Here is a 26,842-nt window from a genome sequence, read left to right as displayed (position 1 = left end):
GCGTGCATGCAAGCACGCACATTTAACCAAAGACCAACCTTCTCCTGCCCTGCTGCTTCACATTAATATATCTGAACTGACAAACTGTATATAATTTGAGATGGCAATGCATCCTGACAACACTGTCTGCTGAGGCTGAAGGAGCTGCATCAGAAGGTCAAACATTTTAACTTATCATGCTCTGCCATTTTCCAAAGTGAGCACAGCCTCTAAAATTCAGCTGCAATTTCTGGAAGATTAGTCAGCCTAGCCTCTGACTTCCTGAAAGGTTTGCAGTCACTGTGTCTTGGTAGTATTTAAAGAAGCATTGCAGGGCACATTTGCAACATGTAAGTGTTCACACTGCAATAATACGTGGACTATCATTATGGGAATTTGGTTGTATTGATATTATAACGAAGAATGGTAGGGAGGACAAGTGGTCGGGCAGATAAAAAGGGCAAGGACACGCAGGGAAAAAGTCGAACACATAACGCCATTGTCACAGAGTGAAGGTGTTAATGCAGCAACGCGAGTGAGAAAACGGGAACAAAAATCACAACAAACCAGGGAGATACACTGTGCTTGTATATGAGAGAAAATGAGGACAGTGCATCCATGTGTGTGTTTGTGTTAGTGTGCATGCACATGTTTGTCACAGCCGTTATAAATGTAGCTAATTTAAGAAGTCCGCGGTGCCTCTGTGAGCTCGTCATCCTTCATCTGAATGGACTGGTGCTGGCAAAGAGAGCGGTGCCGCGCAAGCGCTGCGAGTGTGTACAACTGTGTGTAACACAGCAGTTCTAGATTTATGCCATGTACAGAACTCATTCTCACGTGTCCGTATGTGCACATATTCACACATGTTTGTTTTTTTTTCAGTGTGTGTATCTGCACGTCTCTGTATGTTTATAGGAGTATTCGATGTGACGGACTCAGCAGAACTGTAGTTAAGTTACTGTGTAAATAGCCCCCACAGGGAGGCCCTGCAGAGGCACACGACCACCAGACCACCCTGCTGCTGACAATAACACAAACTAACACGTACACACACACATACACTACAGCCGCAGATCTATTGGATTTGAGCCGTACAGCCTTGTGCAGTAATGATCTGCAGCTACTGGTTTCACTGAGGAATGTAATAAAATAATCAGTGTACAATTACAAACGTATTTCAGAAAATATTGGTTGTGCAGTCACTTGGATTGCAATATTATGATGTTCTGCTTTATCATGAAGCCTGGTGGCAATATCAAATATGCGCGCAAGCTGAAAATGCTCTAATCAGGAAGAAGTACAGTCACAGAGAAGCAAATGTGCATCTCTAGCTATTATGGGTCATTATCTGTAACAGAGAGAAAGATATTCTGCTCAAGCTTGTTTCAGAAAGTGTTAGTCTGAACACTTACACCAGCCGGGCAAACACTTCATCAAAAGAGGGCTCTCACTCCAAAAGACGCGTGCAGTTAGACTCACAATCAGCAAGCGAACGACCGCAAAGTGTTGTCTTGCAGTTAGTCAAGTGTCTCCTCCATGGCTGTGTCCCAAATTCCTTACCTACATAGCATCCTTTCCTACTTCACATAAACTAAAGTGTGGCGTGGCCAGAGCACACTGCGAACAACAGTTTAGAGCGTATAACACTCACTGTGCTCATTTGGAATTTTAATAGTTATCTACAATTTAATTCAAGGTTTGGTTGAGACTAGTCAAGTTAACTAATAAACTAATAAATAGTTGCAGCATTTTCTAGCCATAAACAGCAATACTATTCAAAGCAGCCTAGCTTTAAACTTTAATGGCTGTTGATACATTGACTTGCAGGTTCACTGTGTGTTGGCTACAACTGCTTAGCAAGTATGCAAAAAAGATACGGCTAATGAGAGCTTCAAAAGGAATATTTCTTAACAGTGCTAATGGAGGTAGGGCTGGGACTTAAATATCATTCAGATATTTTTAGGTAATGTTGAGATACACAATGTAAATCCTGATATTTTCAAATCTCTTCGGAAGCACTTCATAAATGTTGTACCAAATACCTCAAAACACTGCAGGAATACTGTAGGGATGATTTCTGACCAGTAATCATCAGCAATGTGCATATAATGACTAAGTGGGTAAATGCAAGTATTAGAAGAGTCTGGTAAATTCATAATAATCATAATACAGTGCGTGTAAATAGAGTAAATAGGTTTGCGTGTTGGTGTGAACACAGCATGAGGCCAGTTATTACATTTAAAACTCAGTATCTGTTTCTGAAATTGAGCAAAGATGTACTGAAGAACTACTCAGGTATCTACTCAGAGGCTAAATACATTTACAGGGGGTTCAAATTTAGGTTTTTTTTTCCCCTTTTGGAGGATTCCTGATAAAAAAAAAATATTCAAGGACTCCTCTCCTCGCCCTGGAGTAGAACTGGGATGCAGTCAGGGCAGGTACATACTGGAGGGTGGTTAGTAACAGGGTGAGGCTGGGGAGCTCATTTGTCTCACTTGTGGGCAAACCAGAGGGTGAGTGGACAGATCGAGTGGGGAGAGGGGAGGGCAGGGCTGCAGGCTTCCTCGTGGGGAGCAGATGCTCAATCGGTGGAGGAAGAGGGGGGAGAAGGGAGAAAGTCTTACCTCTGGGGGAGTGAGGAAGGGAGGAGGGGTTTCAGAGAGGACTCTTATAAGGCCATTGGGACACACAAGATAAGGCATTTCCAGCTGCACAGAGTTGGACAGAGTTAGGGCAGGATTCAGAAAAGAGATTGTGAAGCAGAGGCTGAGAGGAACAAAGACAGAGGATGAGAGAAAGCAGTATTTCTACACCATGACTCAATTCTACCACTACCATTTTCCTGTTTACCGGCGAAACATTGACGTTAGCTACGGGGCTTAAAATAGCCAAACATATTACATTACTTTTGGGATGAAAGTTGTTTTAATTAATATGAAAAAAGGTATCCAAGCTGCAACTGGTAACTGTGTTGGCACACTTGATCTAAACCAGTCTAAAGTCAGAAAATAGCCATCCTGGTTCACTTTCACTAGCTGCACTTGCTCCTACAAGAACTGAAACTCCCTGAGAAGTAAAAATAAGTATTTCACCACTGGAAAGACCCCCCTCACAATAAAACGACTTAACGTGAGATATCTGTCAGAAAGCCGTAATGACAGAGACATAATGCAGGTGGCCTACTGCTGCTGTATAAAGATGTAGACAGGGAAACATTTTCTTGGCATTTTATGATATTTAAAGCAGGTTTGGCTCTTCTAAGTAAAGACGAGATCCTTTATGTTGGCAATAAACTGCCATCACTGATGCTACGCTGGCATGTTGTTACACAAACTCACAGCCTAGCATATTCTCCTTAAGCTGAGATGTCTCCTGAAACAGAAGCACTTTTCTGTCAATGAAATGTTTATCTTCTGAGCGTGGAGCAATGTGTAGGATCCTCTTATTTGACCAGGCGGTGACCTTTCTAATGCGGTTTTGAAACTTTCATACAAGCCTGTTGAGGGACATGTTGCGTGACTCAAATGAGTAAAGCCTATTCATTTTTATCTGAGCTGTCATCGTCATCAAATATTGATGAAAACAGCTGCACGATGTGGTCTGCAACAACAGCCGCACATATGTCAAAACTGATACGTCTACAGATATTGTGAAAATATCTAAAGCTGTGACTCCACTCGAGCATCATGTGTGGCAAAACTCAGTCTGAGTAGTTCTCTGGAGCACAAGGACAGTTTGACTAACAGCTTTCTTAATTTTAACGAGAATGTTATGAGTGTGTCCCATGAGCACTGCAAGTAAAAATAAGACAAAAAAACTTTTATTTGTGTTTGGACCGTAATTATCTCTTTGTTAACAGAAAATCAGTTTTTATTGACCAAAAGTAACACCTTGGTGTGCTCTTTTACAGCTCCGTAATGATGCTTTACATCAGATTTTGGCACTGTTAATTTTTAAACTTTGACATTTCGCATTTTAATCAGATAGGCTTTCCAGCAACAGTGTGGGAAAAAAGTGGAAGCAATGGGCTTTAAGCAAATCCAGAAAATATTTCCCTGCTTCTGGACAAGTGAAACTAGCTAAAATAGGCAGAATCAAATGTCAATATATTCTATTACGACGATAAGGCATTTCCAGCTTCCTGTGCCCATGAGCGCTGTAATGGGAAAGGAGTGGGAGAGGCAGAGCCAAAGGGGCTTCTCCACAGGGGATCCTGGCGCTAGAGACAAACCTCGATGTGGTGTGGACTCAGCGATGCTCTCCGTCTACCTTCCTGCCAACTTCCTCTTTTGCTTCCTCTCTCCCGAGGCCCTGGGCCTTTCCTCCCTCTCACTCTCTGTGTCTCTCTGACTGGCTCAGTCTCCTTCTAATCCACTGAGGGTGAGGCTAACACAGGAACTAATGAGATTAGGACACTGTAGGCTTCTCTTTCCCTTCTCTTTGCCCTGTGCTGCATTTCATTTATCACTGGCTGCTAATCTTTGTGTATGTGCGTAACATAGTGTAAAGCCATATTTACACACACTCATCTAGCGATTAGTGACTCAGTAAAAAAATGGCTGGTGACTAAAAAAAAGATGAAGGAGGGGAAAAAGTGCAGAAATTTCCATTTTAATTTCCACTCTCTGTCTCTCTTTCTGTCAGGTACAAGTTTCAAGATGTCAGTTTTGATAGCTGAGAATTCAATTAGCCTCACTTCAGTCAACAGTTGCTTTTAAACATTCAAATAGTGTTTCTACTTTTGACTTTTAATTGCCTCTTTGAACAGTCACATACCAATTTCATATTCAGACACTGCCGTGAATCAATCATCCAAGTTTTCAAAATGATGTTTCAAACTGTAAGGAAATTGTTTTTCCCATTATTCGGAATTTTAATAGTCATAACACAGATGTCTTTTCTGTGATGCATGATACAATCCATAAAGTGGACATCTAACATGAGGAAAGAGGGAAAGTTAAAGTTGCTGGGAAACTAGGCCCACTTTAGATGAATAATCTCTCATACACTATTTAAGAAGATGTATTACACATCTATGGTCTTGTACTGTTAAAACCAATCTGAATCTGTCTAAGATGAATTCATTCGTCGTCCTTGAGTCACTCCATCTTGTCTTTTTTCACCCTTGGCTAGAAGATTTGATTTGTTGTCTTCCCTCTGTGCTGTAAGAAGAAACTCTTGACCTGAACCCATGAACTGTGGTCTCTCGCTACACCAGCTGAAGTCAATTGCTTTTCGCTACTCACTGGAAGGCATCCAAAGCCGCTTTTCCTGGCTCAGTGTATTCAAGGAGTGTATTTAGAGAAAGTTTTAAAGAGTCAGTAACACGAGGCTACAGTTCCCTGAGGACCTAACCGGCTCCTTATTTATGAAACGTGTCAAGAACGCTTAATACTGCGCTTGGATTATTGATCTTTTACATTAGAAATCCTGGCCGCCATGCAGTGCTTTTTCAAGATCAACCTTTTTGCATTCCCTCTTTACTTCCTTTTAATTCTTTATTTGTCAAATGTGACCTTGGATAAGGCAAAGGGAAGTTGGAGAAGAATTTTTAGTTATACTGCCAATCAGTTTAGATAAAGTGCTAAAATGCCTTGTTTGAAAATATAGTATATATATAGCATATTATGTATGTCTATGAAAATCTCTTACAGCAAACTGGGTGAGAATTGAACACCATACATTATTGTTTACAGACTTTCTGTAGCATCATTGTTGTGATGATCAAATTGTGTTCTTGTCTTTCAAAGTTTTGATGTCCATGATGTGATTGAAAAAAAAGAACTACAGCAAGTTGTGTTTGACACATCAGGTACACATTTAATTGCATTTAACGCTAATTTCAAAATAATTCTTATTTAGTTGATTGGTTGGTCAGCAGGTTAACACAAACACTACTGAATGGATTTCCATGAAACTTGGATGGAGGATGGGTCTCGGTTTAGAGAGGGCCCCATTAACTTATGGTGCGGATTCGGGTAAAGGGACATTCCAGGACATTTTTCCTCACGTTCGTTAACATTGCATTCTTCTACATTTTGGTTAGTTTCTCGGGGAGTAATGCATGGATCTTAATGGAAAACAGTCAGGCATATTTAGGTGGGTGGTGTCTATGAGTGAGTGCAATTTGATGAGGATCCTACATCTGGCGGGCTTAAATTATGGTAAGGCAGTCATGGGTGGTTTAAAATTAAGAGTGATACAGGGCTATAGAGTTTGATATTGGATTGGTTTGAGTGAATTAAAAGGGACTGTTGGCAGAGGTATTGCGCTCTACTGAGTGCCATTCTTGTTTGCATACATTTCTAACATGTAAATAAATAAATGTCAACCTTATTTCCCAAACTTATTTTCCCACTGTCCAGCTGTCATTAAAATAAAGTTGTAGCAAGAAGCTAAAGAGTGGAGGCAAAATAACTTCTGGGAGGAAAGAATGTGAGGGAGAGAGAGGGCTGGGACATTTTCTGTCACGGAACAAAATGTGTTGGCAGCCAATCTCAGATAGCGTCATGGTGACTGACAGGTGGCAAGGCCCGTCAGGTCCTCGACACTGCGGCTGCATGGTTGATCATGGTCGATTTGGATCTGTTATGTCTCTGCATATCTGTGTCTGTGTGTGTCTGTTCCATAGAAAAACTGTCAAAACATTTAGGAGTTTAGGAGGAAGAGTGATCAGAGGTGGAAGGTGTGCCTCTCCAAACAGTTTCAGGGGAGGCTCAGTGAATGCAAGTGAAAAAATATCACATTAGTTATCAAAATTAGATCATAGAGAATACCCCAAAATGTGTGTGATTTACTGAAAGAGATAGTAGTTATCTGGAACGTTACAGTTTTTTCCCACAGTCAGAAACCAATAAATGCCTAAGGAGAAGAAATTTTTTAATATTTTATTATCATAAGGTTATTTTGGTTCATTTGTTGGGTGTCTTTGTCATCAAATAATATAAAATGTTCACAGGCCTCCAGGAATCGAACGTACCTAAGCTAGTGAACTAAGAGGGAGGGCGAGAGGGTGCCTAACCCCTCTATAGATGATACCTGTAAACCGCTGGTGAAATAATAAGGTTGAGTACAAAGCAAATAAATAGTGCAATGCAACAATTACACACACACCTCTCTATAAATAAGTGATGAAGTGTAGATCAATCAACGATTTACACACAAAAATTTGATATGCGAGTGCTTTTACATCCCTCTCCCTTTTAATGCTCGATTCTGCACTCTCTCAATACACACACATGTACACACTCTCGACACTGTATTTGCCCTGATCCTCAGACCATTTATCCGCCATGATGGTTACACAAACCAACAAAAATGTGTGTGTAATTCCTCTAATCCATCCTGCTCTCCCCTGTGAATGTCCTCTAGGCCTTTCCATGGGGTCTGTCTGTCTAACTACCAGCATGGCGAGGAGGGAAATGAATGTGACTTTACAAGCTGAGCGCACCCGGGGCTTTAATTAGAATGAAATCACTGGAAAGGGCTTCCGCTACAAGCGCACACATCAACCTAACCCTCTGAAGCAAATAAGTTCTGTCTACAGTTTCAAATGAGCTTTGCAGTAGAAAAAAATAAAATATCCATGTATGATAAAGGTGATGAGTACGAAACCGAACGGCGAATAAACATCCTTAATTTTACTCCGACTCTCTCAATCTTCCTTACGGACTAATTCTAGGCTGAACTTGCACTCTGTCCTCTTTTCCGCCGTTTCCCACCATCATTAAAAACCTCATAAACCAACAAATTATATCTTCTTCATTCACATGAACCCTCAACGGAAAATCACTCTCCCTGCTCTTCATTGACGTGACTGTAATGAGCTGTGATTGACTGTGAGGGGGCGAGATGTGTAGCACGCCCTGCTTCCCACGCGGAGAAATGCAAGATGGTGCTGATTAGAGCTCTTGATCCTGAGGGTAGGAAACCCCTCAATTTGGAGTAAGGGGTCATAGCTTTGCATTCCATGTGGGAGAGGGGCTTTCTGTGGATGTCCAAGAGCTTTTTTATTCAATTTGTGTGTCTAGGCTGAGCTCCCTCATGAGGTTACATGTGCGCGCTTGTCTGTGAAGAGGCAGTGAGGTGACGCACAGTGCGGAGGCAAATGAACAGCAGATGCTCCCATTAATTAGACGTAATGATCACATAAGTAATAACTAACAGGGCTGACTGGAGGAAGGGGTTGATTAATCTTGGAGTGGTGGCTAATTAATGCATTAGACTACATGGTATGACGCCAGGCCTGTGAATCTATCAGTGAATCAGCCTGTCAGAGTATTCAAGCAGGACGCATCGGTCTGAATCTGTTGAGAGCACAGGAAGCCTCTAGTTCACTCTCACTTCACGTCTTCCTACGCAGCCCCACTGCTCTTCGTGAGCCCCTTGACCTATTGCGCCAATAAAAAGAGAGTGCGGTGCCAGGACCCTGTGCTTATGATTGTTCAGACATACCTTCTGTTTCCGCCTCTCCTTCCTCTTGTCCTCTGTGTCCTGCAGCATCTTCTCTCTCCACAGGTCGAAGAAGTAGGATGGATTGGTGTAGAACTTCAGACCCTCCTTCCCGTCGTCCCTGCAGACAGAGAAAATAAACCAAGAAATCTTGTTACATTTTGGTTGGCAAGCCAGAGAAGCAGTTTTCTTCCCGTCTTGTTGAAAATGACCAGAGCGGCAATGATTAGTTTATCAATGTATTATTCAATTTAAGAAAAAAGAATCTGCAACTATTTTGATCATCATTTCAGTAGATTTTTGAGCTCTAATTCCAAACAGGTGTTGACTCTGCTTCACAAATGTCTGCATCAGAAAGAGTATTCTTGCCTGCTTTTTCACTTCGAATAATAGACTGAACTGACTGTTGGTCCCATTCATTGTGAAAAGCTTCAACAGGCATTTTGCTATTTATTTTTACATTAAAACCAATACATAACATTTAAAAAAAAACAAAAAAAAACCCTGGCCAATAGTCTGGTGGTTATCTTTGTAGAAATAGTCGCTGATATATAAAATTATTAGATGCATGAATGGATGATATAAATTATAAATTCAGTTTTAGTCCTTTCTCTCTAAAACCTTTTACAGTGACATTTCCATTTGAAAAGCAAAAAAGTATACTTATGCATGAGGACCTTACTGTATATAAATAGCCTGCTGATTATTTTCTCATTTAATCCATTACTTGTTTCCACAACGACTGGCAAACACGATTTCCCCGGCTGTCCTCAAATGTTTTGTTAAACAAAAAATATTCACTTTACAATAATGTAACTAATAAATGCGGATAAGTTGGTGATGGACTATCATCAATTAACCAACTGATTGTTTCAGCTCTACATTAAGACTAAGCAGACAAGGAGGGTGGGGCACAAACTGATACTGCTATAAATAGTCCTTTTTCCTCTTTTTCTTTCAGATGACCTTGAAGAATTGTGAGTGAGGGAAACGTTGGATAATAATCATTTTTCTCTTCCCGTCTCCTGCCCTTCCCTGTCTTAGTCTGCTTTCCTTCAACAAATCGTATCTATTTATCATGTGAATAATAACTCATGTGTTATCATTCATTTTACTCTCAACCCTGCTCCTCTCTCAGTCTGTCTTCCTCACTGGCATTGCAAAAGCTTTTGTGGTTGATGGTCACTGGGGGGAGAACAGTGCCATGATGACAGGGAGGGAAATGAAAAAAGACAGGCACAGGTGGTTATCACATCAAAAGGTCCCTCTTGACGAGAAAATTATCATTCACAAACGCCCACACATGCTGTCAGGTAACGTCATTTCATATCAATATGGGGATACGACTTGTAAATTGCCCTGCTGATGTCTTTCTCTTCTTTGTCTTTCATTCCATGTCTGCATCTGTGTTTTACCAAACAGCAACATTCAACCCCAAAAACTCTGCACCTGAGGCTACTGCAAACCACGCTTCCATCCAAATTGAAGTCCCAGGAGCTACTTTTTCTTGGAAGTATAAGGTTCTTTCAGCCTATGATTAGCCAAATTAGTCCATTGACATTTGGATATATAATTTTTGCACGCAACTCTACAACAATGATGATGCCATAATAACTGACAGACATGCATTTTATTTTTCTCTCTGTCTTAATACCATGTTAATGTTTCAAAGCAGAATGAACCAAAATGGTTTGCAGCTGGAGATTATTAAATGGTTGAAATAAAATGCTCAGCTGCAGGCTACACCTCTAAAATTCCTGTACTTTTATTATAACGCCCCAGCTGGGATTTTTTTGGGGGGTAAAGTAATTTCCCCAGAACTTAATTTAGACCCTTGCGGTGGAAATACAGTAAAAGCTCTGAGTTTCTCAAGAGGTTTTTGGTCCCTTGTGAAATTTACTGTATATCATCGGTCAAAATCTTTATGCCGTTACAAGATATCTGGTGGCTTGATTTAAAAAAACTTAAGTACAAGCCTGTGTGCATGAAAACTTGGAGATAAAAACTCCCAGGGTTCATTTGGCTAAGAAAAATAACAGAGATTAAAAGCGTCATGTACCGCCAATGGCAGGCTGAAGTTTAAGATAACAGTGCGGAAAAAACTGAAAACACAGTCTGCATCTGAAATCAATTATCTTTTAAATTATAAGTACACTTTATATAAATTCAACCACAAATGTGCCATGTTTTGTTCTTAACAGCAACACTGGAGTGATTTTAATTTGCTTCCGCAGTGACATGTGCCTCTGAATGGATTAGCTTCATTTTTACTGGCCAGCGTAGTAATTTGACAACTGACACAATTCACATGCTACTTGAGGATGTCATCAAACTATGCCTTCGGTTTTCAGTGTTCTGATTGAGGAACCCGTCATGACAGAAATTGCATACTGTGCGTTTACTCACAAACCGGGAGAGATGCACTCAAACATGTAGCGCAAAACAACTTAGTAAGTCCTTCTCTTCTGACCGTCAGTCAGAAATATTCATGAACATAGCACAGGGCACATCAAAGGGCATTTCAGATGTCCTTTGACACTAAAATTAATATAAAGAAATATGTGGTGCATCCTGTCCACTCAGTGGTCTTGACGTCCTGAGTGTAACTGCGGACACATTTTAGGAGACAATTATTCGATAATGACAGGGAGAGAGAGCAAGAACACAGAACATGAAAAGGAAAAGCTTCAAAAGGCAAGAACAGAAAGTTTAATGATATGCAACACAACAAAGGGAAGAAAATAGAATTGAACAATGGGATAAGGCAAGGGTGGAGAGAATGCTGCTGTTGTGTGTGTGCACTGCGGGTAGCATTTGATTGTTTGTGTAAATCATTATGCATGGTATTCACTCTGTGTTTATTTGAGATGGGTATTGGTGTGTGTGTGTGTGTGCGTGTCTGTGTGTGTGTGTGTGCGTGTGAGAGAGAGATAGAAGGAGGGAGAAAGAACGAGGCAGCTTTGCTCAGGGTGGATATGAGAAATAACAGCCTGGGGAGGTGTCCCAGGGAGACTCCTGGTGTGATGTGTGGAGAGGAGAAAAAAGCGAGAAGAGGAGGGGAGAGGAGAGAAGAAGAGAGCCAAATGAAGTAAGGACAGGAGGAGAACAGAGAAGAAAATGAGGAGAAGCAAAAACAGAGGAGAGCAACGGAAGAAAGGGAGTATAGGAGATGATGGGAAAGACAAGATGAGATTCAGAAAATGAGAGGAGAAGAAAATGAGGGAGGAGAGGAGGGTGAAGGGGAGGAAAGGAGGAAGGGAAAGTAAAGGAAAGGAGATCAGAGCAAAGGAAAGATGAGGAACATAAAGGAGAAGCCAAAATGAGGGACAAGAAGACAAGAAGACAAGAGAGGAGAGCAGAGGAAAGGAAAGGATGAAAAATAAAAAGAGGAGAGGAAAAAGGAAAAGAAGGGGAGGACAGGGCAGAGGATATGGGAAGAAAATTAGGATTGGAAAAGAAATTAAAGAGAGGGAGGTGAGACAAACAAAATGAGGAGAGGAGAAGAAAAGAGGATGGGGGCAATGGGAAAGGGAACAAAATGAGAAGGAGAGGAGAGGAGAGGAAAGGGAGAGGAGACCAAAATGTGGGATAGGATCTGACCTTCAGGCTTACCATGCACATGTTTCATGTCTAATTCACCTGTGACTAAACCTCCATTCCTGATTGAAAAGATGTCTCCAGCACAAAACAAGACATTCAGAGTATGATTTAGAAATGACGTCAGCGAGGCAGACACCCACGACTGCCTTTCACTTGGTCTTGAATACCACAGCCTACACCTGTACCCATCTCTTTTGGCGCATGTGTCTACAAATAAAAAAAATAAAAAGATCATGTTTCAGGTGTATCCTTATCCAACTGGCTCGGTCAGGTTGACAGTTTTACACAGAGATGGGTCACGTGAGATGCTGCAGGAGAAAAAAAAATGGAGTGGGGGGAGGGGTGAGAAAAGAAGCGAGAGTGCAGCAGGGTGAGAGGGCCGAGAAATAGAAGAGAGGGGAGTGCTGGCCAGCAGAGGTTTTTATGGATTATTCATCTTCAAATGACTCCCTCTATCATTCTGGTTGTCCTGCTTGAAATGCTGTGTGTGGAAAGAATCACAAACCTGCTGACGGTATTGTACTAACCAACCAGCCCAGGTACACAAGCCAGTAGTTTAGTCTGGGCTAAATCAAACTGTGAGGTTACAGCAGGCTCAGGCTGTGTTTTCTATTTTTTTTTTCTCTACTTTTTGTGGCAGTGGCAGGACGAAAGTATAATATCATCAGGCAAAATTCTTAAATTTGTTATTATCTTAATTTTATGTTGACATGTTGGGATGCAATGAGTCTCTCTTTATACCTATCAGGAAAATAGCAATGTATACATTCCCCGATCTGCTAGAAAAATAATTGAAATGATTAATCGATTATGAAAGTAATTGGCTAAACAAACGATGAAGCTATCATTGCAGCTCTAGTGGAAACTGACATATATGTAAAGGTCGATGTAGTTAGCGTCTCACTGGGCTCAGAAAAAGCAATTAAAGGAAAACCTTTCTGTTCCAGAACAATGGCATCCTTCCATCATACATAATATTGTAGTTTCACTGCTCCACTTGCAAATAGAGTAAAACACATCATACCAAGTCAAACCTCAAAACGCTTTCGTAAAGGTCATGAAAAAGGCTGGATTCGCACCTGTAGGGCGTGAGGATGTTGAGGGGCGGCGGCTGCTCGCATGTCTGGAAGGTCTCCTGTAGCGGGATGGGCAGCGACGTGCGGTCAAACAGCTGCTGGTCCTGAATTGTGGAACTCCTGAATGCCTTCCTCATGGTGATGTCCTGAAGAGACACTGAGGAAGGGATGAAGGCACGGAGGAGAAAAAGCAAAGAGAGAGTTGCAGTTATTAAATCAGGCTCTTTGAGAATGATGCTACATGCTAATGCTGCATTTATGTTCACCAACTTTGTAACTGACAAAGATTGTTAGAGAGGAAATCAGTTTGCGATTCATTGTTGTTGCTCTTTGGCTTCTTCCTCCAACAGACTCTGTCTCACTGATGATAATTAACATTTGGCTCATCATTATCATCATCATCAGAAGCGACACCGACATCATCATTCAAACAGTCCCAATCAACATTTCAGAACACTAAACCAATAATAAACCACTAATCATCCTCCCTCGGGCTAGTGCTACATTGTTGTCCTAATTGGCTAATTTCAATTCCCCCCAAAGCGAACCCGCACATGAGGACGATGCTAAGCTGGTCTAGGCTAGGCTAAAGCCGCCTCTCAGGCAAAGGCTGTGGCAATAATTACCTTTCTTTCATACAGGACCAGCTGACATTTTCGGAGGCCAAAAGAATAACAGGGGAAATCGATGCTGCACAGCTGAAGCTTTCAGAAAAACAGGTTGACGAAATAGCTGAGGGGGAAGCGGAAACACAACCGCGCTAATGCTATCCCTCAATCTGGTCCGGGCCGAGTAGAAAAGTCTTGGAAGGAAATCCAGAGCATTGCAACCACATCTGAATTATACATGAGAGGATGACAAATGGATACACTTTACTGCTGCCCAGGGGAAGACTCACAAAATCATATGGCATACGGAAAAAGTATTGCTACAGTTTCTGTTATTAGCTTTCCAACCACACACTAACTTGAAACGTAATACCTAAAACATAGTAAGCAGGAGATCTGTTTTAAGCCAAACAAAAAGGATAAATGCGTTAACAAGACTGTCATTGAATTGGCTGAATTAAATAGGACAAACAAAGCCCTCTTTACCCAAGAAAAGACCAACTACTCCAATCCGATCTCCTATATTGCAGCAGTACAGCTGGGTAATGACTTCCACAGACTCTGCAGTAAAGGGCCAGCCACCTGAGGCTCTGAACTCTCACTATTAACAAACACTTAGCGGTGAGCCAAGATTTGGTAAGTAACACTCTGGAAGAGAGAGGCCAGAGAATGCAAGAGGGAGATAATAAAACTGCACAGACCCAACGGTGACAGGGTCATGGAAACAGGAGGATGGACAGAGACCGAGAGAAGCACTAAACATAAAACAAAGAGCAGGGGGCTGACATAAAGGACACATTCACACCGCATACAGGCTGGTAAATGGTGGAAGAATGGGACTGGGGGGTCGAAATGCAACATGCAAATAAGGAGGAAGGAGTAGTGTAGAATGGGTGCTAGACAGACAGCAAAAACACATCAAAACAAACAGCGCGACTTCTGTGAGATAAACAGAGAGGCATGAGTGAGGCGTCCCAGGAGAGGAGAGCAGTAACCTGAGATGAGCCAGCGGTTGGATTAGGCTTCGAAGACAACACGAGGGAGAAACTCTAGCAGCTTTTTTACTAGCAAACACACACAGGCAAACAAAGTTTATATGTTATAATATTCTGTGGTAAACACGTACAACCACAGGAGGAAACTGATATCACACCTCTGATATCGACTGTATTACAGTTTCTATCGTATACTGGGAGTTCTGTTGTAGAGTTGCCTTGCTCGGCCGATGTCCCAATGACATTTTTCCATATGTAATTTTCTTCTTTTTTACTTGACTAAAAAACAATGGAGACTTTAGTTATTTAGTTATACAGAGTTGGTGAGGTGACTAAACATTACTTCATAACATTTATATTTATGCCTGCGTCACAGATTTTCATCAGCAATGTTGTGTGTTTAAAGTATAACTTCACCCAAAGTCAGTCACTATCTAGTCACCCTCATGTCGATGGAAAGTCAAGTTAGTTTTCATATTCAAGAAAACATTTCTGGAGCTTCACAGCAACACAGCGCTGTAGCTTAGCAGTCACAGTGAAGCTTTTGGCTTAACAAATAGTGTTAATGATGTCTTTTGAAATCAATTTGGGATCTTAGGGGCACACAGAGACCTGGATTAAGCCGGACAAGCTGTATGGAGCAACTAAATGTTGTTGTTTTTGTTTTTTGTTTTTTTTTATCCACTTCAGTTGTTTTGGAGGATGTTGCACCGCTGTTTTTTCTGTTAAACTCCAGTCAGTTTTGTGGACTACGAAAAAACTGAATTTCCATTGGCATGGTAGTTAAATATATAATGACTGACTTTTCATTATTGGGTGAGCTTGTACTTTGAAACGAAACAAAAGACATACATAATTAGGGTCATGGGAGTTTTCAGAGACCCCTAGTAGCAGAAATTACATACTATGCTTGTAAGAACGTTACTTATGTCTGTACTGGGGTAAGAAATGGATTCAACTTCTGTTCCTGGATCTGCGAGTTAGTGTACGAGGTGACTTATGATAATCATGGCAAAAAAAAATCTAAGCCATAGCTGCTGTTGCAGGCCAATTATGCTGCTCAGAGTGATCACAGAGCAGAGAAAGGCCTGGAATAAGTAGGAGTAATGGTGAGATCAATGAAGATTTTTCTCTAAGTTGAGAAGATTAAAGAAAGAAGGGTCATAGATGTGGGAGTTATGAGCATTAGTGTGATGCCTCCTTTTGACAGGTTTTGCTTACAGGTTGAAGTGAAGGTCAGGAAAGAGCACTTGGTGCTGACACCAACTCTCTCCCTCTCACTGTTTACATATGTCACTGTACCAGTCCTCTCTGTAGCTCTGTTCTATACGTAAAAACCTCCCGTGGGCGGAGTTAACCACTGGCCGACCAGTGAGTCACAATGTGCTGTAGCTGAGCGTTGTACGTTAAGCGCTGCGTCCCGCTGCCCTGGACCATTTAGAGGGAGCAGAGGGCTGTCAGATGGTGTGACAAGTACGTGCAAAAGCGACAAACAAGAGCGAGGCGGTGCAGAAGTGTGTGTCAGGATGCATCTGATGCAGAGTGAGGTGGATATAAACCTCTGCCAAGCAACGCTGAGCACTGAGAGAGGCACACTGCACTAATCAATGTGGGCAGAAACACGCACGCATGCACGCATGCACGCACGCACGCATGCACGCACGCACGCACACACACACACACACACACGGATGCAGATGGATATCTTAACATGATGTACATCCTAATTATAAAATGTCACTTATTCAGCTGAACTACCAATTACACCCATTTAGTGAAGACATTTAGCTAATGAGAAAAGTGTGAGTGTTCACATTTGGGAGTGAATGAGTGAGTGAGTGTGAGGTTGCAAGTGTGTGTGTGTGTCGGGTCGAGCGGCACCAGGTGCAGCAGCAGCCTCGGATATCAGCCTGTGAAGCTCCTTATCAGCAAGCGAGTGGTGGAAAGTTTATCTCTTTCTCTCTCTCTCTCTCTCTCTCTCTCCCATATCTTTCTCTTAGACAGATAGCATCTAGCTAAAACGCCCCTCAACCTAAGAGAGGTGAGGAAGTTCTTGTCACACGCACACACGCACACACCTCCTCCAGCTTCTCTCAAACTTTTAGGGAAATCATGTCTTCCCCTCTTCCCTCCTTTCATCCCCTCCCTCCCTCCCTCATAGAGACGCAGTTCTACACACAACCACTGAAGATAAGAAAAGGCAGAGGCCAAGCTGTCTCTTAGCATGCAGACACAGCTCTCTCTCCTCTGTTGTACTTCAATGCAAATGTTGCCCTATATTCCACCTCGTGCGTGCTTGCTCCTGCAGTCCTGAATCGCACTTTCCTCTCCTCAGACTCCATCCTTTTCACATCCTTTCTTGTTTATTGTTTGTCCTTTCTTTCATCTCGTCCTCGTCCTCTCCTAGCATCTATCTGAATGTTCTCCCTCTTGCATTGACAAACATCATTGTAAATCACCAGTGTTGTGCGCAGTGGGACAATAAACAATGCCTGTGTTTTTGGTAAGACAAAATGTTGAATGAAAAGTAAGGAGGACTGTGTGCATCTCATCACTTTAGAAGGGTTTTGTTTCAGTGCTTTTAACATCTGCTCGCTAGCTATCCCCCACAATGCTTCTGGATGAACCATCACAACCACAAATTATAACTTTCGGTATCTGCATAATGGCTGGAGTCTACATGATGTGAATTTTTTCATGCCGATGTCACTTTGGTTGCCAAATGGTGAGCCAGGCCAGAAAGACATATCTGATTGTGTATATAAATAAAAAGAAGTAAAAGACCAGAAATGACCAGACAGAAATGTCTGTTTTTGTCCTGACATAGAGTATTGATTTAAAAAAAAAATGGCATAACATAGTCTTGCCTCAAGACATTAAATAGAAATCTGAAATATTTAGGAGATAACTTTAGCCATATATTTGGCAACTGATTAGTTATCAAATGCCTTGCAAAGCTAAAAGAAAGCTAATGTAGTGTTAAACTGACTCTGGTTTTTGTCCCTTCTGTACTTGTGTGTGTTGTCGGTCGCTTACAGGTTGACTACATAGTCTGTTTACCCTGAACAACTGTTGAAACGCAGTCTTGAACTGCCATCACTGGCTTGGCAGCCTTCTCGTCTGTAACTCCATCATCATCATCCTCTCCATCCCCCGATATGAATGTCAGGTCATAAACATGTAATGTGAGCTTAATAAGACATGTACTGTCGAAGTGTTAAAATGGTATGTAGCCTCTGTAATGTAAAAAAGTGAATGTATCAGTAGCTTGCAGAAATATTTACTGCAGATGTTTTGTTCTGGGGACTGGGCTGGCTAACATTGCCCCCATGCCTAACTGGAGATTTCGCCCTTGAATGATGCACATCCATAAACGTGTGATGCATTTTTCATTCATTGCATTTTACTCTGAACTGATTACTGCTTGCACTTTACCGTCTTTGTACTTGTTTCTCTCTGCTGTTCCTTTCTATCCATGGCACTGAAGGAATGCAATTTAATTCCCTTGCATGCCGAATCGTGTCTAAGGAGAGAATGCATAAATTTCTACCATGGCTTTGACCTTGACAGGGGGATTTTATTCAAATTGCCTATCGTTTCACCTCACCTAATGCATTCAAAAGTGAGTAAACGCAGCTACAGTATACACAGGTGAGGAAAAGAATGCACAAGAAAACAATGAATCTCATCTGTCCATACTCTGTCTCTGATCCTTTAAAATGCTGTGACATCATGCAAAAGTCTCTTCATAGCACTTCTGCAGTGTTTCCAGTCACAAGGAAAAACAAAGACAATAAATATCAAATGGGAGTTTCAGAGAATAGGAGCTACTGTGGCCTTTTGTAGTTCTATAAAAAAAACAACAACATAATAATAGACTTTAATAGAGAGAGAAGCACAGAAATAAAGATGAAGAGGAGATACAGGGAAGTACAGCCTACAAAAGTAAGTAGGGGTAAAGGAGGGTTAACAAGCAGTAGAAGACAAAAAACAAAGAAAAAAAAATCATACACACTAAATGATTGAAACGTCCTGCAAAACATAAAAAAGAGAAGAAAAGTAGCAAAGAAAAAGAGTGAAGAAAACCTCCTTGTCTGTTTATAGAAACAGAGTCACAGAGGGACTAGCAGAAAAGGAGGGGAACACTAAGAGACCATCGAGTACATAAAAAAAACCTGTTAGAGCCCAGAGGGACTCAGGGTGGCTTTGTGGCCTTCCATAATGGCCTGCAGCCAGTGTAGTGATATAACGGTGCCATTAAACAGGGGATACAGGCCATTAGTTTGGCTGACTAGAGTGATGGGCAGGGGGAAACCTGACAGCATACAAATAGCATCCACCAAAGATGGAGGGAGAGCAGAGATCAATCAGAGATGGGAGTGGACTGGGGAGGACAACAAAGACAGAAAAGGTGTGGCAGGTGGGTCAGCTGGCAGTCAGGAAGAGGGGAGGAGTAAGAGAGAAGGGGGGAGTCTAAAGGGCAAAGTGAGGGGTGATACCCTTTAAAGGCTTAAGGGTGTGGGCAAGGTGAGTGTGTGTGCATGCAGACTGAATGTGAATTAATTCATGTGATGAAGCCCTTCTGACCTCAGCCACTGAACCACCGATGACACTGCATACATCACCGCGGCCACCTCTCCATCTCACATCTCCCCGACCTTCAGCTAAAAAGCTTTCATGCCGTCCGTCATCAGGCACTGCTGCTCCTCATGCTATGGACTGATAAACATGATTTACTTCCGTGTGTCTGTCTGCACCATTTTGAATCCTCTAAGTCCACTGCAGTGTTTCATCCAAAACTGCTAAGCTTCTCAGTGCTTGTCTGATGATAAGGAGGTACAGTAGACAGAGATTTTGAGATTATGACTGATTGTCATGCGCAATACTGAAGTCATAGCCGCTATTTCTCACCTCACAGTCTGACTCAACTGCGAAGGTTTAAATTTAGTTTTCAGGTGCACCTGTAAAGCTGTCGGTGGCAAGTTAAAGGGTGCAGTGTGATTTCATCTGAACATCTCTATACAGAGAATTATTTAAATGTTGAATGCAACCAAAAGCGGCGACTATGAAGGTTTTTCTAACCTCCTGCTGCACTGAATGGTAAATGTAACATCCTTTAGTCATACACTGCTATTTATATTTAGCTTGACTCCTCTCTGTGGCTACAGTAATCACTGCTACTGCTCTCTTAAAAATGAAGAGAAAAAGTAGTAAAACAGAGGAGTGAACAGCAAACACAGGAGAAGTGGACTGACAAAACGGACCAGTGGTCACAAACATCAGTGTTTGAAAGACAGGATTGAATATTACAGCTTCACCACAAACAGTGACTTTCATCGAGGTACAGCAGGGTTATTATTTAATGAGGTGTCTCCCTTTGTGTTGGGCTTTTATCTCTCCTCAAAGCACTTCACTGTTGCATTGTCCTTGTTACGTGTGTCTTAAAATCAAGACACTGCTGCTCCGGCTCTTCACTACTGCCTACTTATAATGTTGGCCATTATATAGCATATATTGTCGAGAAATCGACAAGTTTACTGAAGTTACTGGCGCATTACATTCAGTCACAACATTACCTCGTCTGTGAACATTTGTACCCGAGTCACGTCAGATAGATTTTTATAAGCAATGGTGGTTGTTTAATGGCATAGTCACCCCAAACGAAGCAAGTCTGACAACAGGATCTTTCGTGTGTATTCACCAAACAGCCAGATTACTGTTCATTAACAATAAACTAGCCAAAAGAGCAGAGAAAAACTGTTTCCCATCACCACCCACATATGTCCCCTCATGCCGGGTTAAAAAGGATCTGCATCTCTGCGCCACATGTGTGTTACGCCTCAGAAGCTTCAAGCTAAGCTAGCCAGTAAGCTATGGTGAGGACACGAATTCTGAGAGGCCACACTACATTTTGAACTCTCAGAGCCGGTTTAAATCACAATGTCAAAATGTACAGGGCTCAGTAGGCAATGACTATCAGTAATCGGCAATAACGACGTCCAACCCTAACCCCTAGCGGCAGAAATTAAATGTTGTGCATTTAAATTGATGTTACTATTATAAATTCAAACTTTTAACTTTGACTGTGAATATTTAATACAATAACATACAATTACAGCTTTGATAATAACTGTAATACTCATTTTAGACAACACCCATTGCAACAAATAGTATCAAATAGAAACCATTAATTAGCTGTGAATCAGAAAACAGCAATTTGCTTCCAAGACATTTTTGTAATTTGTAGGTCAGCAAATGTTCTCAGGTCATTAGGGGTTTTAAAGAACGTAAGATAGGCCTTCGTTGGTGTTAGTGAACAGTATCTGTGAAAATACTTTATTGTGTACACTACTCTCCTTCATCCCATCCCAAGCCCCCATCCTCCAATCTTCATCCCTCTACGGTCCTGATTTATGGCGCCATCCCTGCCTGCACTCATTCCCCTCTCCTACACTCCTCCTCTCAGGCAGACCACAGACCCACACAGACAATTACAAGGCCAGTCATGTGATTGTGCTAAAAGCCTACACTTTAAACCATGTACGGCAGTGTGTGTGTGTGTGTGTGTGTGTGTGTGTGTGTGTGTGTGTGTGTGTGTATGTGTGTGTATTTGCTAGCGTGAGGGTAAAGAAAAGGAGGGGGTTGACAATGAAGGGTGGCATTTACGGGAAACAAGACTCCTCCAATGACTGTCCATCTTTCTGTCTTTCTTTTGGCAGTCATCACACACAAGCTACATTTACCTCGCTATTGTTGTCATTTTTATTTGACAAATCTTACATGAATAATGGTCGGGAAAGGAAAAGTAGAGCGCAGGATTTTCCATTTGCAAGACAACTTCATTTGGTTATACATGAGTGCGGAGGAGTTGAACTGAGTGGGAAATCTGTGTAACCTGCAGAGGAGGCCATTTCAACCTGGCCCAGAAAACTCTGCGGTACAATCCTTTTACACTCCACTGCTTTTGCTGCAGTGCCCTGTATTATGCACCCATCCCTCTATCCTTCCATCTTTCTTCCTCTCCTCCTCCTCCCTACCACTGCACACTTAAATGGCGACTGAGCTGATCCTTATCCACTGACTCTCAAGCCAATGCTTCGGGCTAAAGGGGGGGGAAGTCAGGTTTATTTATGATGGGAGATAAAACAAGGGACCACATGCATGGATGCAGCAGATACGCACACACATACAGAATCGCTTTACAATCGCTTTTTTATCTGTGTCCAAACATCTTGAATATGAATAAGTAGCCACACGCCAAAATGATACAAAGATGGGCTTTGTCGTTACTCCCAGAGTAAATCTGTAGATGTGTATCTAATAAGATAAATGTTAATATCATCTCATCGGCAGGGCGAGATAGTGAGCCTTGTCGGTGTGCGTGTTTTTGCCCTTCAACCTCTGAAGGATAATATGGACTCTCTTGCCAGCCAAGACAACCTGCACAACAGACAGAATTAGATCATACACAATTATTAAATTAGCACGGCTACAGTATGTAGACTGGGTGAGGGGAAAGGGTGAGGATGGTAAGAGGAGGGAAGAGTGGTAGAAGGGAGAGGAAGAAAAAGTTTCATTGTAATGCATCTAATCGTAAATTTTGGGAAAGAGCGATTATTGGCTTGCAGATTATTCAGCATTTTTCATTAGCATTATCAATATAGGGGTTTCTTTTGTCAGATTGCCAATAAAATAACATTCACTTTAATATGCACTACTTTGCAGCATTCTCTCTCTGCCAGGAGTCACCACTTGTTTGTATGTATACTAATGTTCTGTACTAGCTAGCTAGCATGATCAAAAATGAGCTGCACTTAAACATTTTAAAACAGTTAAGTTTAAAAACACAGTCTAAAACTACAATGACAAATATATCAATCAATCAATAATAATTACAACATTCTTGAGGCACTAATAGCAAACATCTTGGTCCTTGGCACACCCAGGGAATCTATGTTAAGTGTATGGTCTCAGTCAGGGAATCATTGTTCGTGAAGTTAAGGCTTATCCATTTTACATAAAATTTGTACCAGTTGTTGGAGCAGCTCAGAACTGCACAGGTTCATCCTGATGTTCTAGACACTGGCATATAAAACAAAGCCAAACAAATCATTAAAATAACATAAAAAGTTATCTGAGTAATCTGGACATGGCAGGGTTCATTTCTGTACTGTGTTCAATACACAAACCCATGATTCTGCAAAAACTGAGAAGCATTTCATAGACTTGTAAAGAGGTATCAAAGCTTGTGCTTGCATTCACAGAAAAGCATTAAGCGATGAGTACAGCCCAGTGAGCATTTTACTGTCTCCGTGTCAGTGACAAGAAAGCAGTTAGAGTAGCATTGTGCAAAGCCGTAAACACACTGCTGGCCCATGGGAAATCGATACGGTGCCTTGGAGCATGATATTACACTGCTGTGGTTCCCTACGTTTTTACTTGGTACCCACTGCACTCTCCTCTAGCTACACTATCCTGTCATCCGGCCTCCCTTCTCTCTGGATAACCTGGCTTACCTGACAGTCCTGCCGATTATCGCATTCCTTTTTATTTCACTCACCGCAGATACGGCCTGACCACAGATCCAATATCTCCTCACAAAGAGGAGGCATTTAGTGGCTGAACGAGCATCTGGCTAAAGTGGAACTCTGGCAGAATGTTTCCAGTAGACGCCCGGGTTTTGTACAATTGGGTTGTGAAAAATGTCAAAATCTCAGAGTTGCCTGTTCCTTTAATAACAGCCATTAATACACACACACACACACACACACACACACACACACAAAGACACCGATCCAATATGGTGAAGTAGCAGACAAATGAAAGCAAAGAGGTGAAGGTGTGACCGTAGGAGGCTAAGAGGGAGATTACATGAGTGTGCGTTTGTGTGTCATTTCAGTACTCACATTCCTCTTCTTTGGGGTCCAGCTGTGTGACACTGATGGAGAGGCGGTCCACGCGCTCCTGCAGGGAGTTGACTCGGAAAGAGAAGGTGTGGGCCTCGTTGAACAGCTCTCCAAACAGGTCCTCTGCATATTTACCTGCACACGCACAGACACACAGGCAAACAACATGCTTTCGTTGAAAATCTTATATGTTTAGGAACTACTTAACTGGAAAATGTAATCCAAAGCACTTTGTAAGACACAATCAAACTCCCAAATGTGCTACAGGGAAATGCCTCTTGCAACATAGTAAAACATAGTTGTAAACATTTGTCAATAGTTTACAACTATACTGGAAATTCGATCAGTTTAAATGTTCTTGTGTTTCATCACATATATTTATAAGGAAGGTAAAACAGTTGGATCAAACTAAGGTCCTGCCTCTGATAAGGCACATAGGCAATCATAGTTTAGAACAGTGGGGCTGTATTAGCGGTCGAAGTAACGAAAATGTAATTATTACAGATTGAAGTGATGAAAAGGCATGTGCAATGAAAATGGATTGACAAATTCTGTTTTGATTAATTTAAAGCCGAGCAGGGCCACATTTCATCATTTTCCCCATCTTACATTCATTATTCATCATTCACCACACAAAAATGGCATTAATCATTTATGGAAAGTGTCCTCAAGGGTGGAAGTAACAAAAAAATAATTGAAAAAAATGGAAATGATAAAAATTAACTGGGCTGTAAACCATCTACAGTCTACCATTCATCATTCTTGACACCTAACTGACTATTTTTCTTCAAAGCAAGCAATTTTTGTTACTTCTGCCCTGTCAAAAGAAAAAAAAAAAAAAAAAAGACGGATGGGAAGTGTCACCCAAGGCCACCCCCTGGTTACACCCCTGAAGCTATGACCATATGGTGCAACAATATGCACTGCTTTGTCATTGTTCCCCACACATACGTTTACAGTAGAACTATGACTACCGAAACATAGCCAAATTAAGCTATCATTAATTGAGCACATCTATCGATTTGCACATTTTTAAAAATGCCAATTGTGTACATCTGGAGAAGAACATCTGGAGACTTCATTTTAATGCAATTTTGTCACATTTTCAACTAGTATTTATCTTTTGATGATTTGATGTTTATGTATTTCTATAAAAAGGTCCTTCTGCTGCTGCTTTGCATCAATAAAAGTCTTACATACTTATTTGCGAGTGCTGACGACTTAATTTCGCTAATATTGGGAATGACAGAGTAGCTACAGTCTTACAGTTATTGTGTTCTGCCTTGTGGTGCCTGAAATTATTCTGACTCAGCCATTCAGGCTCAAGGTTCTTGATGTCCCTACAGTCCACTTGTGCTGCCTATCTGTTTATACAAGCCCCGTCTTTCCACTGAACACAGCATTCTCCACCTGTAATGATGACATTAACACTATCATCATTTCTCGACTTCCTGTTGACATTACTTTGAAGCATTAACGTATTATTTTCTGTGATAAAAGCTAATTTAATGAGTGCCTTTTCAGAAATGAAAACATTTCTGACATGAAAACAATGAAAAGCCGATATATGGGCTCATGAATACCTTCAGCTGCTGCATAATCCGACTTCACTCTCCCTCAGCATTACTCATGCCATATTTTTAGCTTGATTGACATGCTGGTTGGGCTTTACAGCTGCCTTCAGAAATATAAAGTTTCTGTTTCTTTCACAGCACTTTACCCAGATAGTTACTATGCAAGTATAATTATAGGGTTCTGTGCTTTTGTATTTTTGTAAGAAGAGGAAAACTGGTCTCCACTATGAATCATGGCAGAGACTCACTATGCCCGGAAAAGGGGGAATCATGGAAGTAAGTGTCTTCAAGAACAACCAGGGTCTTTGGATATATGTAATAATCGTTGTTGAGAAGTAGGGAAAATCACGCTATTAAACCAGATTAAAAATAAGCTTGTTTTTAACTTGATCCTGGCTTACTAAATGGTTCATTACAACATAACCCAACACAGTTGTAGGGATACCCCCTGAAAGTCAATGATTCCAGTCATCAATCAATCAATCAAGAAACTTGTTGTTTGCTGTGTCATTGTACAAAGAGCAATGCAGAGCAACAGTACAGAAGGTTGCAAACTTTACAAACCATGTCTGAAATGGCAGTACTATAAAAACTAACTGTGATGGAAGTAGAGAAGGGTGAAGGACACAGGCGGCCGCATAATTCAGGACAGTGTGACCTGGTTGCTCCAATACACTAAGCTCCAGTGTTGACTGCCGGTGAAGTCAGCTAAATTACTTTTGAAACCTGAATCTCCTCTGCTGCCATCCAGTATGATTGACTCTTTGAGTGGCATATATTGGCAGGAGAGAGATGCTCTACAGTGCGCTGGGATTTTAACTATGACCAGGATAGCACACTTACTTTCTTTGACTGTGTGAGGCATTCAAATGAGTGTCTTTTTTGGCATATTCATCCTTAAATTGTTTTTGATCTAACACAAACTTAAAATATACCACAACCTGGTTAAACAGAAACTCACTGTTTTTCAATGATGATTTCCTTTACTAAATGAAAGAAGTGAAAAAAAACACTGACTTCAATTCGACTGGATACAACGTGGATTAGTTACTGCCTGTCCATATAGAACCTTTCCAGCAATGTGAAGTTTGCTAAACATGCAGCCATGATCAAAAGAAATGCCAGAGGACATCACAATGAAAAGTTATTCAAAGAAAGCAGTGTGGAAGGGGTCAACTGTCTGGGGTCAACAACCTCACAGGTGGTCAAAAACAGATATTTAGCCAAACAGGTTTGAAAACTAACCACGGTTTTGTCCTAGAAACAAAAAACACATCCTCCGACACCCTCAACAGTCTACTATATAATGTATATAGTTAAAAAAGTGAATTTATTTTGGCAAACTATGAGTGGAATGAAAGAAAACCAGAAAATTTAGATGGAGAATGTCAGGCCATCAGGCCATGATCTGAAGCTCAACGCAGCAAGACAGCAATCCACGGCACACGAGCAACTCCACCTGTGAATGCCTAAAAATGTGTCAAATTAAAGGTTGTGAGAGTGACTCAGTCCAAGTCCTCACTTGCATTGAATTGTGATGCTCTGGCAGGACCTTTAGACAGGCAGCTAATGCTCGAAAACCTTTCAATGTGTCGGAATTAAAAACAATTCTGCAAAGAAGAGAGGGCTAAAACTCCTCCACAGCGATGTAAG

The 26,842-nt window shown here is 41.4% G+C and overlaps 1 protein-coding gene across 6 annotated transcripts in view; it reads right to left on the bottom strand.

Annotated features, from left to right (window-relative positions):
- The window catches only part of wasf1 (WASP family member 1), a 62,962-nt gene that overhangs the window by 9,960 nt on the left and 26,160 nt on the right, over positions 1 to 26,842 (bottom strand). For all 6 annotated transcript variants that reach the window (XM_030406076.1, XM_030406078.1, XM_030406077.1 and 3 more), the window contains 3 exons: positions 23,616 to 23,750; positions 13,110 to 13,263; positions 8,434 to 8,551 (listed from right to left, as the gene is read on the bottom strand). In XM_030406076.1, coding sequence (XP_030261936.1) covers positions 8,434 to 8,551; positions 13,110 to 13,263; positions 23,616 to 23,750 — 407 coding nt within the window. The remainder of the gene's footprint in view (positions 1 to 8,433; positions 8,552 to 13,109; positions 13,264 to 23,615; positions 23,751 to 26,842) is intronic.

Source organism: Sparus aurata, chromosome 22 (assembly GCF_900880675.1).
Source record: "Sparus aurata chromosome 22, fSpaAur1.1, whole genome shotgun sequence".
Classification (NCBI taxonomy): Eukaryota; Metazoa; Chordata; class Actinopteri; order Spariformes; family Sparidae; genus Sparus; species Sparus aurata.
Note: the sequence above shows the minus strand (reverse complement) of the source record. Positions and strands in the feature narration are given on the sequence as shown.